Genomic DNA, 14,233 nt, shown 5'->3' on the forward strand with positions numbered 1-14,233 from the left:
AATGCTGGCGGTGCTTTCACTCTAGTGGTAGCATGAGACGGAGTCTACAACCCACACAAGTGGCTCAGGTAGTGCAGCTCATCCAGGATGGCACATCAATGCGAGCTGTGGCAAGAAGGTTTGCTGTGTCTGTCAGCGTAGTGTCCAGAGCATGGAGGCGCTACCAGGAGACAGGCCAGTACATCAGGAGACGTGGAGGAGGCCGTAGGAGGGCAACAACCCAGCAGCAGGACCGCTACCTCCGCCTTTGAGCAGGAGGAGCACTGCCATAGCCCTGCAAAATGACCTCCAGCAGGCCACAAATGTGCATGTGTCTGCTCAAACGGTCAGAAACAGACTCCATGAGGGTGGTATGAGGGCCCGACGTCCACAGGTGGGGGGTGTGCTTACAGCCCAACACCATGCAGGACGTTTGGCATTTGCCAGAGAACACCAAGATTGGCAAATTCGCCACTGGCGCCCTGTGCTCTTCACAGATGAAAGCAGGTTCACACTGAGCACGTGACAGACGTGACAGAGTCTGGAGACGCCGTGGAGAACGTTCTGCTGCCTGCAACATCCTCCAGCATGACATTTACATTTACATTTAAGTCATTTAGCAGACGCTCTTATCCAGAGCGACTTACAAATTGGTGCATTCACCTTATGATATCCAGTGGAACAACCACTTTACAATAGTAAAGGTTTGGCGGTGGGTCAGTCATGGTGTGGGGTGGCATTTCTTTGGGGGGCCGCACAGCCCTCCATGTGCTCGCCAGAGGTAGCCTGACTGCCATTAGGTACCGAGATGAGATCCTCAGACCCCTTGTGAGACCATATGCTGGTGCGGTTGGCCCTGGGTTCCTCCTAATGCAAGACAATGCTAGACCTCATGTGGCTGGAGTGTGTCAGCAGTTCCTGCAAGAGGAAGGCATTGATGCTATGGACTGGCCCGCCCGTTGCCCAGACCTGAATCCAATTGAGCACATCTGGGACATCATGTCTCGCTCCATCCACCAACGCCACGTTGCACCACAGACTGTCCAGGAGTTGGCGGATGCTTTAGTCCAGGTCTGGGAGGAGATCCCTCAGGAGACCATCCGCCACCTCATCAGGAGCATGCCCAGGCGTTGTAGGGAGGTCATACAGGCACGTGGAGGCCACACACACTACTGAGCCTCATTTTGACTTGTTTTAAGGACATTACATCAAAGTTGGATCAGCCTATAGTGTGGTTTTCCACTTTAATTTTGAGTGTGACTCCAAATCCAGACCTCCATGGGTTGATAAATTTGATTTCCATTGATAATTTTTGTGTGATTTTGTTGTCAGCACATTCAACTATGTAAAGAAAAAAGTATTTAATAAGAATATTTCATTCATTCAGATCTAGGATGTGTTATTTTAGTGTTCCTTTATTTTTTTGAGCAGTGTATATATATATATATAAATACATATTTTTATTTATTTTTTAAATCTGACAATTAATCGGTATCGGCTTTTTTTGTCCTCAAGTATCGGTATCGGCGTTGAAAAATCATAATCGGTCGACCTCTACACTAAACGATTACTCACATGAAACGCAGCACTTTTTCAGTGCAATACCTAGCTGTATATAGTGAAACCATGTTGAAGTTGCAATTAGAATCTAAATCTGATTTTTGCATATCAGTATAATTACAGATTTAATTTTTTTTGATTTTTCCAATGTGCACACTGGATGATGTTTTTTTTACAATGAAGGACTCGACTAATGTTTTGATTTTGAATTTAGAAGTATCTTAAAATCACTCTTGATTACATTGGACTGCTGTTGTCTGCTTGACCGTGGAAGATGACAATGGTTAGTTTTAAAATTAAATCTATCTTTGGTGCAGTGCACTTGCATCTGAGGAGTGTAGAAGTGTTGCCATGTTCCCCCTATGGTGGTTTAGGATTTCTCCTTTGCTCTTCTATTTGACCTAGTAATAGGCCTTGAGTTTTTCAGGTGTCCACCAAATAATATTTACTGTTAAATACATAGAACTTATCAGGTAAGCTTGATTATCTAAATATGATAAGTCATTAGAATAACTTTGTTTACATATCGGGGGGGGGAAAATACTTTTACATTTTTTTTTTATTATTCTTTTAACATACACCAAATTATGAAACACAAGCATTGTATTTTTGAATTCCGTAAAGTAACTGTGGAAGAGGTGAAAAGCCACCAGGGTCTGCCAACTTGGATGGAAAATTACTGAGGATAATATAGTGGACGATATTGCCACTCCTATTTGCCATATCTTCAATCTAAGCCTACTAGAAAGTGTGTGCCCTCAGGCCTGTAGGGAAGCAAAAGTAATTCCGCTACCTAAGAATAGTAAAGCCCTTATACAAATGATTGATTGGCTGAGAGAAATTGTGGGGGCTGTTTTGATAGATTTCAGTGTGGCTTTTGACATAGATCATAGTCTGTTGCTGGAAAAACATGTTTTGGCTTTACACCCCTTGCTATATTGTGGATATAGTTACCTGTCCCAACAAAACACACAGGGAGGTATTTAATGGAAGCCTATCCAACAAAATCCAGGTAAAATCAGGAATTTCCCAGGGCAGCTGTCTAGGCCCTTTTACTTTTTTCAATCTTTACTAATGACATGCCACTGGCTTTGAGGACAGCCAGTGTGTCCATGTATGCGGATGACTATAAACATCAGCTACCACAGCGACTGAAATGACAGCAACACTTAACAAAGACCTGCAGTTAATTTCAGAATGGGTGGCAAGGAATAAGTCCTAAATATTAAAAAAACTAAAGGCATTGTATTTGGGACAAATCATTCGCTAAACTATAAACCTCAACTAACTCTTGTAATGAATAATGTGGAAATTGAGCAAGTTGAGGTGACTAAACTGCTTGGAGTAACCCTGGATTGTAAACTGTCATGGTCAAAACATTGATACAACAGGAACTAAGATGGGGAGAAGTCTGTCTATAATAAAGCACTGCTCTGCATTCTTAACAGCAAAAACGACATGTGCGCGCAACCATGGGGCAAAACAAATGAGGTTGGCTTACATTGTTGACATGCAAACTATATTTTGTCTCCAATGTTTATTGAAAACATAAATACATTTGCACAATGACCACTTGTCTCTCAAATACATCATTACAGTTGTTGGTTAGCTAGTGAATTTGAGCCGTATTAGCATTGACATGAATTCAGTCAAAACACCTCAAAACAAGACATGGTATCAATAACAACCTGAAACGAGCCACTTACGATTTCCCACATGGTAGGTTCCTGTCATTCTTGCTAGCAATCTGGCCATCCAGAATCACAAAAACAGGCTGACTTCTGCCACATGGATGTGTGCGCATTGTTTTCATGACATTGTTAGCCAACCCATCTATGGACACATAACATGCAGTTTGAGCTACTCCGGGAAGTGACTTTGCAGACTAGCTCAGTGCTGTCTCCCTCATTGAGTAACTCAAGTTGAAGGCCGACCGGGGTACTGCAAGCTGCCATTAGCAACAAAATTATCCTTAATTTATTGTGTGCAATTTAAAAAATAATCGGTTCAAGATCATACATCGAGCGTATTAGAAGCAATTGTTGGTATCATGATAGACTTAAAAAAAAAGTGCTTTATTTACACGAAGATCACACATTTTTCCATTCACTATTATGGGGTACACTTGTTTTCGGCGAACAAAGCCTGCAGTACCGCAGTCGGCCTTGAACTGCCATGGCTTCGAAGAGAAGGGGCTTGTTCTCCCCTAGTTCACCTACAAATGCTTATCCAAGATGTTAGACTTGGCCTTTTGATTGATATTCCTGAACAGGAACAGTCCCTTTAACATATTGAAATGGATTTTGTTACTGAAAATAATATTTATCCCATATAGTACTACAATTGAGGTGGCTCACACATACTGTGCCCTAAGTACATGCCATTCTAGCCATAGTACCTGAATAGTACTAAGGGGATTGTTTTGAAGGTGAAATTAATTGCTTTCAGAGTTTCAGAAAGTGTATTAACTGTCATTGATTTCCTTATGAGGACCATCTGGTAGAGCAGGAATGACCGCCAGTTGCCAATCTCTGATATAGGCCCATCTGGAGAAAATCATCTGCAATCATCCTCATAAATCATACATCAGATTCACTCCAGACATGGTGCCATGAAATTTGGTATGTAAACCATATGTATATGTCCTTAGAAGCTGTGTGAATATAAAGTCACTGCAGCCTTAGACGGCTGCACCAGACCAGTTGGCGGCACTACAGATGTCATTGGCATCAGTGGATACTAGAGCAATAACTTGATCAAGTAGAGTTTGTCTCATGCAAATGAATGCAAAAAATATATATATACAGTGTATTCGGAAAGTATTCAGAACCCTTGACTTTTTCCACATTTTGTTACTGTACAGCATTATTCTTAAATTGTGTGTCCCTCCCCCCTAATCATTCTACACACAATACCCCATAATGACAAAGCAAAAACAGGTTGTTAGAAATTTGTGCAAATTTACACCGGATATTTTATCTGGGAAATGAGAACGGAATTCCTGCTGCTTGCGCATTCAGCTGATCTATATAGATAGATAAACTCAATACATTAAGTAATGGTTTTAAGAATGATTACCTAGACTAAACTTCACTTGCGTCATCCTTGTGGTATTGAGAGATTAACATGGTAATGCTTTCACTGATTGTCATGTAGGAAAGGAGTGCTTGCTTTGTTATCCAACTGATGTGTCCTTACTGTTATCCTGTGTTTTGTTCATTGCTACTCGCAGCTATAGTTTATTTTTGTGATCTCTGGAACTCAGACCATATATATCCTGTCACCCACTGGACATATAGGAAAGTGCATTTACTCATCATCAGGGTCACCTCAGGACCTAGTTCGGAAACAGAGATAGATGGCTGTACCGTCACTTACACTAACACCATATCACTTTTATGCCATATACAATATATGATAATGTAGCTTCTCTGTTATCTCAAGTGCTATGAATAGCCTAAGTAAATCAGGAGTTTTCTTTGGTTAAAAAACTAAACTTTACTGAACATACGGAAGAGGGGATGGAGATATTCAGAAGGGAAGAGGTATAGAGTAAGCAATAGTAAAATAGGGTTTGGAAAAATTATCTTCCTGAATCCTAAGCAGTGGCGTAAAGTACTTTAGCACTTGAATGTATTTTTACTTAAGTATCTGTACTTTAATATTTATATTTTTCACTTTTACTTCACTACAGTCCCTAAAGAAAATTATTTTACTCTTATATTTTCCTTGCCACCCAAAAGTACTTACATTTCTAATTCTTAGCAGAACAGGAACATGGTCCATTCACGCACTTATCAAGAGAACATCCCTGGTTATCCCTACTGCCTCTGATCTGGCAGACTCACTAAACACACATGCTTTGTTTGTAAATGATGTTGGAGTGTTGGCGTGTTGGCGTGTGCCCCTGGCTATTCAGGGTTCTGTCATACTATCCAGGTCTGTGCCCAAACAAGTCGATCTTCTACTTTTAAAAATCCACCTTTCCAGAAACAAGTCTCTCACCGTTGCTGCCTGTTATAGACCCCCTTCAGCCCCCAGCTGTGCCCTGGACACCATATGTGAATTGATCTATCTTCAGAGTTTGTACTGTTAGGTGACCTAAACTGGGACATGCTTAACACCCCAGCCATCCTACAATCTAAGATAGATGCTCTCAATCTCACACAAATTATCAAGGAACCTACCAGGTACAACCCTAAATCCGTAACCATGGGCACACCCTCTTAGATATCATCCTGACCAACCTGCCCTCCAAATACACCTCTGCTGTCTTCAACCAGGATCTCAGCGTTCACTGCCTCATTGCCTGCGTGCGAAATGGGTCCGCAGTCAAACGCTCCCTAAAACACTTCAGCGAGCAGGCCTTTCTAATCAACCTGGCTCAGGTATCCTGGAAGGATATTGACCTCATGCCATTAGTAGAGGATGCCTGGCTGCTCTTCAAAAGTGCTCCCCTCACCATCTTAAATAAGCATGCCCCTTTCAAAAAATGTAGAACTAAGAACTGATATAGTCCTTGGTTCACCCCAGACTTAACTGCCCTTGACCAGCATAAAAACATCCTGTGGCGTTCTGCATTAGCATTGAATAGCCCCCGCGATATGCAACTTTTCAGGGAAGTCAGGAACCAATATATTCAGTCCCCCCCTCTCCTTCACCCAAATCCAGACATGTTTTGAAAGAGCTGTAAAATCTGGACCCCTACAATTCAGCCGGGCTAGACAATCTAGACCCTCTCTTTCTAAAACTCTCTTTCGAAATTATTGCAACCCCTATTACTAGCCTATTCAACCTCTTTTGTATCATCTGAGATCCCCAAAGATTGGAAAGCTGCCGCGGTCATCCCCCTCTTCAAAGGGGGAGACACTCTAGACCCAAACTGTTAGACCTAAATCCATCCTGCCCTGCCTTTCTAAAATCTTCGAAAGCCAAGTTGACAGATCACCGATCATTTAGAATCCCACCGTACCTTCTCCGCTATGCAATCTGGTTTCCGAGCTGGTCATGGGCTGGTCATGGGTGCACCTCAGCCACACTCAAGGTCCTAAACGATATCATAACCGACATCGATAAAAGACAGTACTGTGCAGCCGTCTTCATTGACCTGGCCAAGGCTTTCGACTGTCAATCACCGAAATCTTAATAGCATTGGCTTCTCAAATGACTGCCTCGCCTGGTTCACCAACTAGTTGTTGTCCGGACCTCTGGCAGTCTCTATGGGGGTGCCACAGGGTTCAATTCTCGGGCCGACTCTTTTCTCTGTATATATCAATGATGTCGTTCTTGCTGCTGGTGATTCTCTGATCCACCTCTACGCAGACGACACTATTCTGTATACATCTGGCCCTTCTTTGGACACTGTGCTAACAAACCTCCAAACGAGCTTCAACGCCATACAACACTCCTTCCGTGGCCATCCATTTTTGTCACCAAAGCCCCATATACTACCCACCACTGCGACCTGTATGCTCTCGTTGGCTGGTCCTCACTACATATTCGTCGCCAAACCCACTGGCTCCAGGTGTTCTATAAGTCTTTGTAGGGAAAGCCCCACCTTTTCTCAGCTCACTGGTCACCATAGCAACACTCCTCCGTAGCACACGCTCCAGCAGGTATATTTCACTGGTCATCCCCAAAGCCAACACTTCCTTTGGCCGCCTTTCCTTCCAGTCCTCTGCTGCCAATGACTGGAACGAATTGCAAAAATCACTGAAGCTGGAGTCTTATCTCCCTCTCTAACTTTAAGCAGCTTTCCGATCACTGTACCTGTACAAAGCCAATCTGTAAATAGCACACCCAACTACCTCATCCGCATATTACTTACACTCTTTTGCTCCCCAACATTTCTACTTGCACATCATCTGCATACCTATCACTCCAGTGTTAATGCTAAATTGTAATTATTATTTTGCCTCTATGGCCTATCTATGGTAGGTCAATGACAGGACAATGGATGGAGAACATTTTAGTCATTTATGCTGCACTTCCACCTAAGACGTACCCCACCCCATTGTGTTGCCTGTGTTTTATGTTAATGCTAGCTCTAGTATACTTGTGTTTCCATCAGGAGTGTGACACTAAATACTTGGGGCAAGCATACTCAACAACCTCTGCACCATGGGCTCCCGAGTGGCGCAGCGGTCTAAGGCACTGCATCTCAGTGCTAGAGGCGTCACTACAGACCCTGGTTCGATTCCAGGCTGTATCACAATTGGCACAGCGTCGTCCGGGTTAGGCCGTCATTGTAAATAAGAATTTGTTCTTCACTAACTTGCCTAGTTAAATAAAGGTAGAAAAAACAAGACAGTTGCTTTGTGAGGTGTTAAGGTTCACAGGTAGCTATTGTTATGCAAATGAAAGCTGAAAAATACCAGTAGCTTGGCTTTGGCCCCAAGTCAGAGCCACGGTCCAGTGAGACATGGGTGCCAGTCCGCATAAATGAAACAGAAAAGTCTGAGCCTTTTGGGTAAAACACTGGGGTATATCTAAGATGGAAACTCAACATTAGTGAGATTCCACTGCTGGGTACTTGGCCTAAATGCTCAAGACTTATGTACACTCATTAGACATTTGGACACAATGTACCTTGGGTCACATTCCATTCTGGAAGGCTACAGTACCTTATTGACAGCACAGGCAGTATTCGCTCTGCTGGAGCCACTGCTGGTCTTCACCACGTTGCATATGTCCTCCCTGGCTGCCAGCAGGTGAGCCATGCCTACAGATGAACTCTGGGACAGGGTGTGTCTCTTAGACTGGTAGGCCCTGGCCATGCTATCAACTCTCTCCTAACAGACAGACAAGACAGTTTGTTGAGCATAGGACACGCACAATGACATTCTGCATAGAAAGAGCAGAAAGGGAGTAGCCTGCCGATTTAAGGGGGTCACTAAAGTTGAGACTATCAAGATACACCAGAGCACTCCACCTGCCTTGGCTCTCTCTGACCAGCCGAAAGACTGCACAGTGACATCGAGCCGTTTGATCAGCATCCTCCGCCGGCACTCATACTCTGAGGACAGGCCCGTGTTGATCTGCTCCAGCCGCTCCTGTGGAGACAAGGCCCATATTCAATGCACACTTGGCATCCCCTCATGCCTTAGCAGGAATTATAGCCTTTGCCCCCACAAAAATGGGTGAAATTCTGAATGCAGTCTGCTTACCCACTGTTCACTGTCGAGAGATTTCTTCAGAACTGGCTTTCCAATGTGATCCTTTGGAAGCTCTTGAAGCACTGCGTTTATCTGGAAATACATAGTGCTTTCAGAAAGTATTCATACTCCTTGACTTATTCCACATTTTGTTGTTACAGCCTGATTTTAAAATGGATTAAATAGATGTCTCATCCATCTACACACAATACCCCATAATGACAAAGTGAAAACATCTTTTTAGAAAACGTTGCACATTTATTAAAATACAGAAACAATTTCATAAGTATTCACACCCAAGTCAATATTTTGTACAAGCACCATTGGCAGCCATTACTGCTTTGAGTCTCTCTGGGTAAGTCTCTATGAGCTTTCCACACTTGGATTATGCAACATTTGCCAATTATTATTTTCAAAATTCTTCAAGCAGTCAAATTGGTTGTTGATAACTGCTAGACAACCATTTTCAGGTCTTGCCATATAAACTGTAACTTGGACTTTCATACTTCTTGGTAAGCAACTCCATTGTAGGTTTGGCCTTGTGTTTTATATTACTGTCCTGCTGAAAAGTGAATTCATCTCCAAGTGTCTGGTAGATAGCAGACTGCACAATGTTCTTCGCCTAGTTCCATTCCCTTTATTTTTTATCCTAAAAAACTTTTACAAGCATACCCATAACATGATGCAGCCACCACTATGCTTGAAAATATGGAGTGGTACTCAGTAATGTGCTATATTTGACACAAATATAACAGTATTTTGGACTAAAAGTTAATTGCTTTGCCACCTTTTTTTTTCCAATACTACTTTAGTGGCTTGATACAAACAGAATGCATGTTTTGGAATATTTTTATTTTGTACAAGCTTCCTTCTTTTCACCCTGTCAACTAGGTTAGTATTGTGGTGTAGCTACAATGTTTTTGATCCATCCTCAGTTTTCTCCTATCACAGACATTCAATTCTAACTATTTTAAAGTCACCATGGTGAAATCCCTGTGCGGTTTCCTTCCTCTCTGGCAACTGAGTTAGGAAGGACGCCTGTATGATTGTAGTGACTGGGTGTATTAATACACTATCCAAAGTGTAATGAATAACTTCACCATGCTCAAAGGGATATTCAGTGTCTGCTTTTTATTTACCCATCAACTTATAGGTGCCCTTCTTTGCAAGGCCCTGGAAAACATCCCTGGTCTTTGTAGTAGAATCTGTGTTTGAAATTCACTGCTCGATTATGGGACCTTACAGATAACTGTATGTGTGGTGTACAGAGATGAGGTAGTCATTCAAAAATCATGTTAAACACCATTATTGCACACATATTGAGTCCATGCAACTTATTGACTTAAGACATTTCAGCTTTTCATTTGTAAAGATGTCAAAGTACATAATTCCACTTTGACATTGGGGTATTGTGTGTAGGCCAGTGACAAACAAAATCCCAATTTAATCCATTTTAAATTCAGGCTGTAACAACATTTGGAAAAAGTCAAGGGGTGTGAATACTTTCTGAAGGCACTACCGGATACAATGCATCTGTTGAATACAAAGACAATGATAAAATCGATGGCTATGCATTCAGGACTTTCTATTGGGTTAACGAAGGCTGTTTTTGCAGCTTTTGTATATCAAAACTTCTGAGCTCAGAGAGGAAGTGAACACACCTTTTTCCCTATCCCAGAGAACAGCTCTGCTACTCCCTGCTCTCTTGGCTCTGGGAGCTTCAGTGTTTCACAGATTGCCTGGAGATCGTTTCGGTCTTTGTGTTCTTTGTCCTTAGCAGGTCGTCTCTTTACTATCTGTGCAGCTTGTAGCTCAGAGCATAAAAACACTGCAGAATAAAGATAGGAGCCACAGGTAAAAAAACAAACATGCAAAATGAAAACTCAAGACCTAAACCACCCGAGCCATGGCCTGTTCACCCTGCTATTATGCAGAAGGTGAGGTCAGTACAGGTGGATCAAAGCTGGGACTGAGAGACTGAAAAACAGCCTCTATCTCTGCCCTGAACTTCGTCACTCCACTAGCCTGCTACCACCCGGTTACTCAACCCTGCACTTTAGAGGACGCTGCCCTACTGTATGTACATAGACATGGAATCACTGGTCACTTTAATCATGTTTACATACTGTACTTTAGTCAATGCCACTGACATTGTTCATCCTAATATTTAATTCCATTGTTTTACTTTTAGATTTGTCTGCATTGTTAGATACTGTTGGAGCTAAGAACAAGCATTTCGCTACACCCACAACAACATCTGCTAAATATGTGTATGCGACCAAAAACATTTGATTTATATGAGGAAAGGTGTAAGTCTGAACCATGGCAGAGCCGCAACATACCAAAAAGGGTATCATGGGCGGTAGGTAGCTGGTTAGAGCGTGGGGCCAGTAACCGAAAGGTTGCTAGATCGAATCCCCGAGCTGACACGGTAAAAATCTGTCGTTCTGCCCCTGAACAAGGCAGTTAACACACTGTTCCTCGGCCGTCATTGTAAATAAGAATTTGTTCTTAACTGACTTGCCTAGTTAAATAAAGGTTAAATAAAAAAAAGAACATGATGGTACTCAGCCCAGTATTCTGGACAGATGGCCAATTCAATACTTACATACTAGCTTTAGATAATCTTTCTTATTCTGCAGCCCTTCCTGTATAATCCCGGAAACAAGGCCTTGATAAGGGCACTGCAACTCCTTCAGCATGCCACTCATCTCAAACTGAAGCCCACCAGTGTCACCTAAACACACGTTTCAGAATTAACATAGCAATGGCAATAGTATCCGATTTAATAAAACACTTTTCGATCAAATGGGACAGTGAGAGGTGATGTCTTTTGGCTCACCTGAACCTGACGAAATGCTCTCTTCCAGATCACATAGCGGTTTCAGACGGGATGCTAACCACATGCATAGGGTAACATACTCCGTTGATAACAGTCCACCTTCACATGCTCTGACAAGCCTCTCCTCAGTCTGCAGAGGTCCTTCATACCTGCGCACCAACAAACAATATGATCTAGCTGTACGCTAGCATTGAATCATAGCTATAATAGCACTTGGATGTTGTATGGATGCATTTGCGAGGGAATAAGCAAAGGACCCTTATATTTTTCTACCACTGTCTAGAACGACTACACTAGTTAAGCATACTGAACAAAAATATAAAACTCAACTTGCAACAATTTCATTGATTTTCCAGGGTCACAGTTCATGAGGAAATCGGTCAATTTAAATCATTTTCATTAGGTCCTAATCTATGGCTCACGTGACTGGGAGTACAGACATGCATCTGTTGGTCACAGATACCTTAAAGAAAAACGGGACTCAGGATCTCCTCACAGTATTTTTGTGCAATAAAATAAAATAAAAATCGGCACTGGGTTGACATCAGCTCTTCTACACAACGCCATACACGTGGTCTGCGGTTATGAGGCCGGTTGGGCGTACTGCCAAATTCTCTAAAACAACATTGGAGGCAGCTTATGGTGGAGAAATGAACATTCAATTATCTGGCAACAGCTCTGGTGGACTTTCCTGCAGTCAGCACACCAATTGCACACTCCTTCAAAACCTGAGACGTCTGTGGCATTGTGTTGTGTGACAAAACTGCACATTTTAGAGTGTCCCCAGCACACGGTGAACTGTATAATGATCATGCTGTTAAATCAGATTCTTGATATGCCACACCTGTCAAGTGGATGGATTATCTTGGCAAAGGAGAAATGCTCATTAACAGGGAAGTAAACACATTTGTGCAGAATATTTAAAAAGAAATAAGCATATGGGACATTTCTTGGATCTTATATTTCAGCTCATGAAACCAACACTTTACATGTTGCGTCTATAGTTTTGTTCAGTGTATATTGCAGTGTTGGGGAAGCTACTATGAAAATATAGGTTTACCAAGCTACCAATTACTTCACACTTGACGAAGTTAAGCTACACTAAAGCTCTAGTAAATATAGTTTACTTAACTAAAGCTATTATGAAAAAGTAGTTGACTACATCCAAACTACTTAGTGAAAAATGATGATATGTAAATCAAAAACACTTTAGGGTCATATGTTAACAGAACTTGTAATAGAGCACAGTATGAGTCATTACACCCATAAAACCTAGCGTTCAAACAGGAAAATGGTTCCAATAGTTTTTTCACCATTAATTTTTTCCATAGGAGATTTTAGAAACACTTAATATAAGGGCTGTGTTTTGTGTAGGCTTACCCTGGCCTGACGTTTTGATAACCATGTAAATCTCTCTAGGACAAGATAACTTGTATCAATATATTAACCTGTAAAGCCGAAATAACCCCCCCCAAAAAATTGAAATACTAATTAACTGCTAGTGTCGCTATCATATAGGACAACAAATGCCATGATGATCTGGACAAGACTGCCGAATCGAGGCAAAGGTAAGAATCTCTGGATTAACGATCTAATGTTAGCTAAATGTAGTAATGAATAAATTGGCAACATTTCTTTAAATTGACAATTCTGTGAACTATCTTGTGCAAGTTTGAAATTGACACAATACCTGTTAGCAAAGGAGTCTGCTAGAGATGACGTGCAGGAGCTTGCAGGGATTTGTAGTTTTGCATGATGTCTACTTTGATGCTAATTAGCATTTTCGAATCTGAGAGTTAATAAAGCCGAATATATTGACTAAAGTCACCTTGCCCGAGAGCTTTACATGGTTATCAAAACGTCACGCCGGGGTAAGCCTACACAAAACACAGCCCTTATTTTAAGTTTTTCTAAAATCCCTTATGGGAAAAATGTATTGTGGAAAGACAATTGGAACCATAACCTGTTTTATGGGTATTACTATAACGTTACCTCCACTGTGGGACTCTATTCAGCCCATTTAAACACAAAAACTATGTTTCAAGGGAGAATTGGGCAGGTCTGATGCCGAAAGAGAAAGGAAATTATTTCCTACTTAACCCAGAATTGATTTTTGCACAAAAAAAGTGTAGTTCCAGTAGTTAGCTAGTTAACGTTACACCGCTGCTCTATATGGCACATTTATTAAAACACTAAAGTTAGCTAGATACCTAGATTTGAATTTAAACTACCACCAAGCTACTGCAAATGTAGTTAAATTACTAGTTGAAATACATGTAGTTCACTACTCCCCAACACTGTTACATTGTTAACACCCATGCTAGCGGGCAGCGTCATCGGGTGGTGTTGTTGTTGTGCATAATATACTTGCTTACCCAACTTGTTCCAGCGCATCTAAAATATCACTTTCCATTGTGGTAGACAACAATATCAGAAGATTCCTTTTACTTTAAAGATGTAACCGATAGGAGCTTGAGTGTGACATTGTGATACAAACATATCATTATCTACGAGCTAACCTAGCCACGCCGTTTTGAAAAACATGCCGCGAGTTAGGTGTAACAAATTAAATCCGTAATGGAACATGCATCTTGGTTAGTTACATTCCGCTTAGTGTGTTCCCGCTAATAACTTCCCGGGCTATCGTCACATCTTCCGTGGACTAAAAAAGTATAATAATATAATCAAAAAGCGCACT

The 14,233-nt window shown here is 41.7% G+C and overlaps 1 protein-coding gene across 1 annotated transcript; it reads right to left on the reverse strand.

Annotated features, from left to right (window-relative positions):
- Nucleotides 1-8,153: 8,153 nt before the first annotated feature.
- On the reverse strand, nt 8,154-14,106 carry LOC139563721 (protein FAM98B-like). The gene is made up of 7 exons (XM_071382589.1): nt 13,911-14,106; nt 11,536-11,684; nt 11,302-11,430; nt 10,355-10,521; nt 8,706-8,786; nt 8,475-8,591; nt 8,154-8,330 (listed from the first exon to the last, which is right to left on the reverse strand). The coding sequence occupies exons 1-7, from the start codon at nt 13,946-13,948 to the stop codon at nt 8,154-8,156; spliced, it is 858 nt and encodes a 285-aa protein (XP_071238690.1). The 5' UTR covers nt 13,949-14,106.
- Nucleotides 14,107-14,233: the final 127 nt, after the last annotated feature.

Source organism: Salvelinus alpinus, chromosome 34, assembly GCF_045679555.1.
Source record: "Salvelinus alpinus chromosome 34, SLU_Salpinus.1, whole genome shotgun sequence".
NCBI lineage: Eukaryota > Metazoa > Chordata > Actinopteri > Salmoniformes > Salmonidae > Salvelinus > Salvelinus alpinus.

Bases quoted from the DNA above. Each gene is read 5' to 3' on its own strand.
- LOC139563721 (XM_071382589.1), bottom strand. From the start codon at position 13,948: ATGGAAAGTGATATTTTAGATGCGCTGGAACAAGTTGG. The intron at 11,431-11,535 runs GTGAGCCAAAAG...ACGTGTGTTTAG, and splicing joins GAGCATTTCGTCAGGTTCAG to GTGACACTGGTGGGCTTCAG. The intron at 10,522-11,301 runs GTAAGTATTGAA...TTTATTCTGCAG, and splicing joins AGATTATCTAAAGCTAGTAT to TGTTTTTATGCTCTGAGCTA.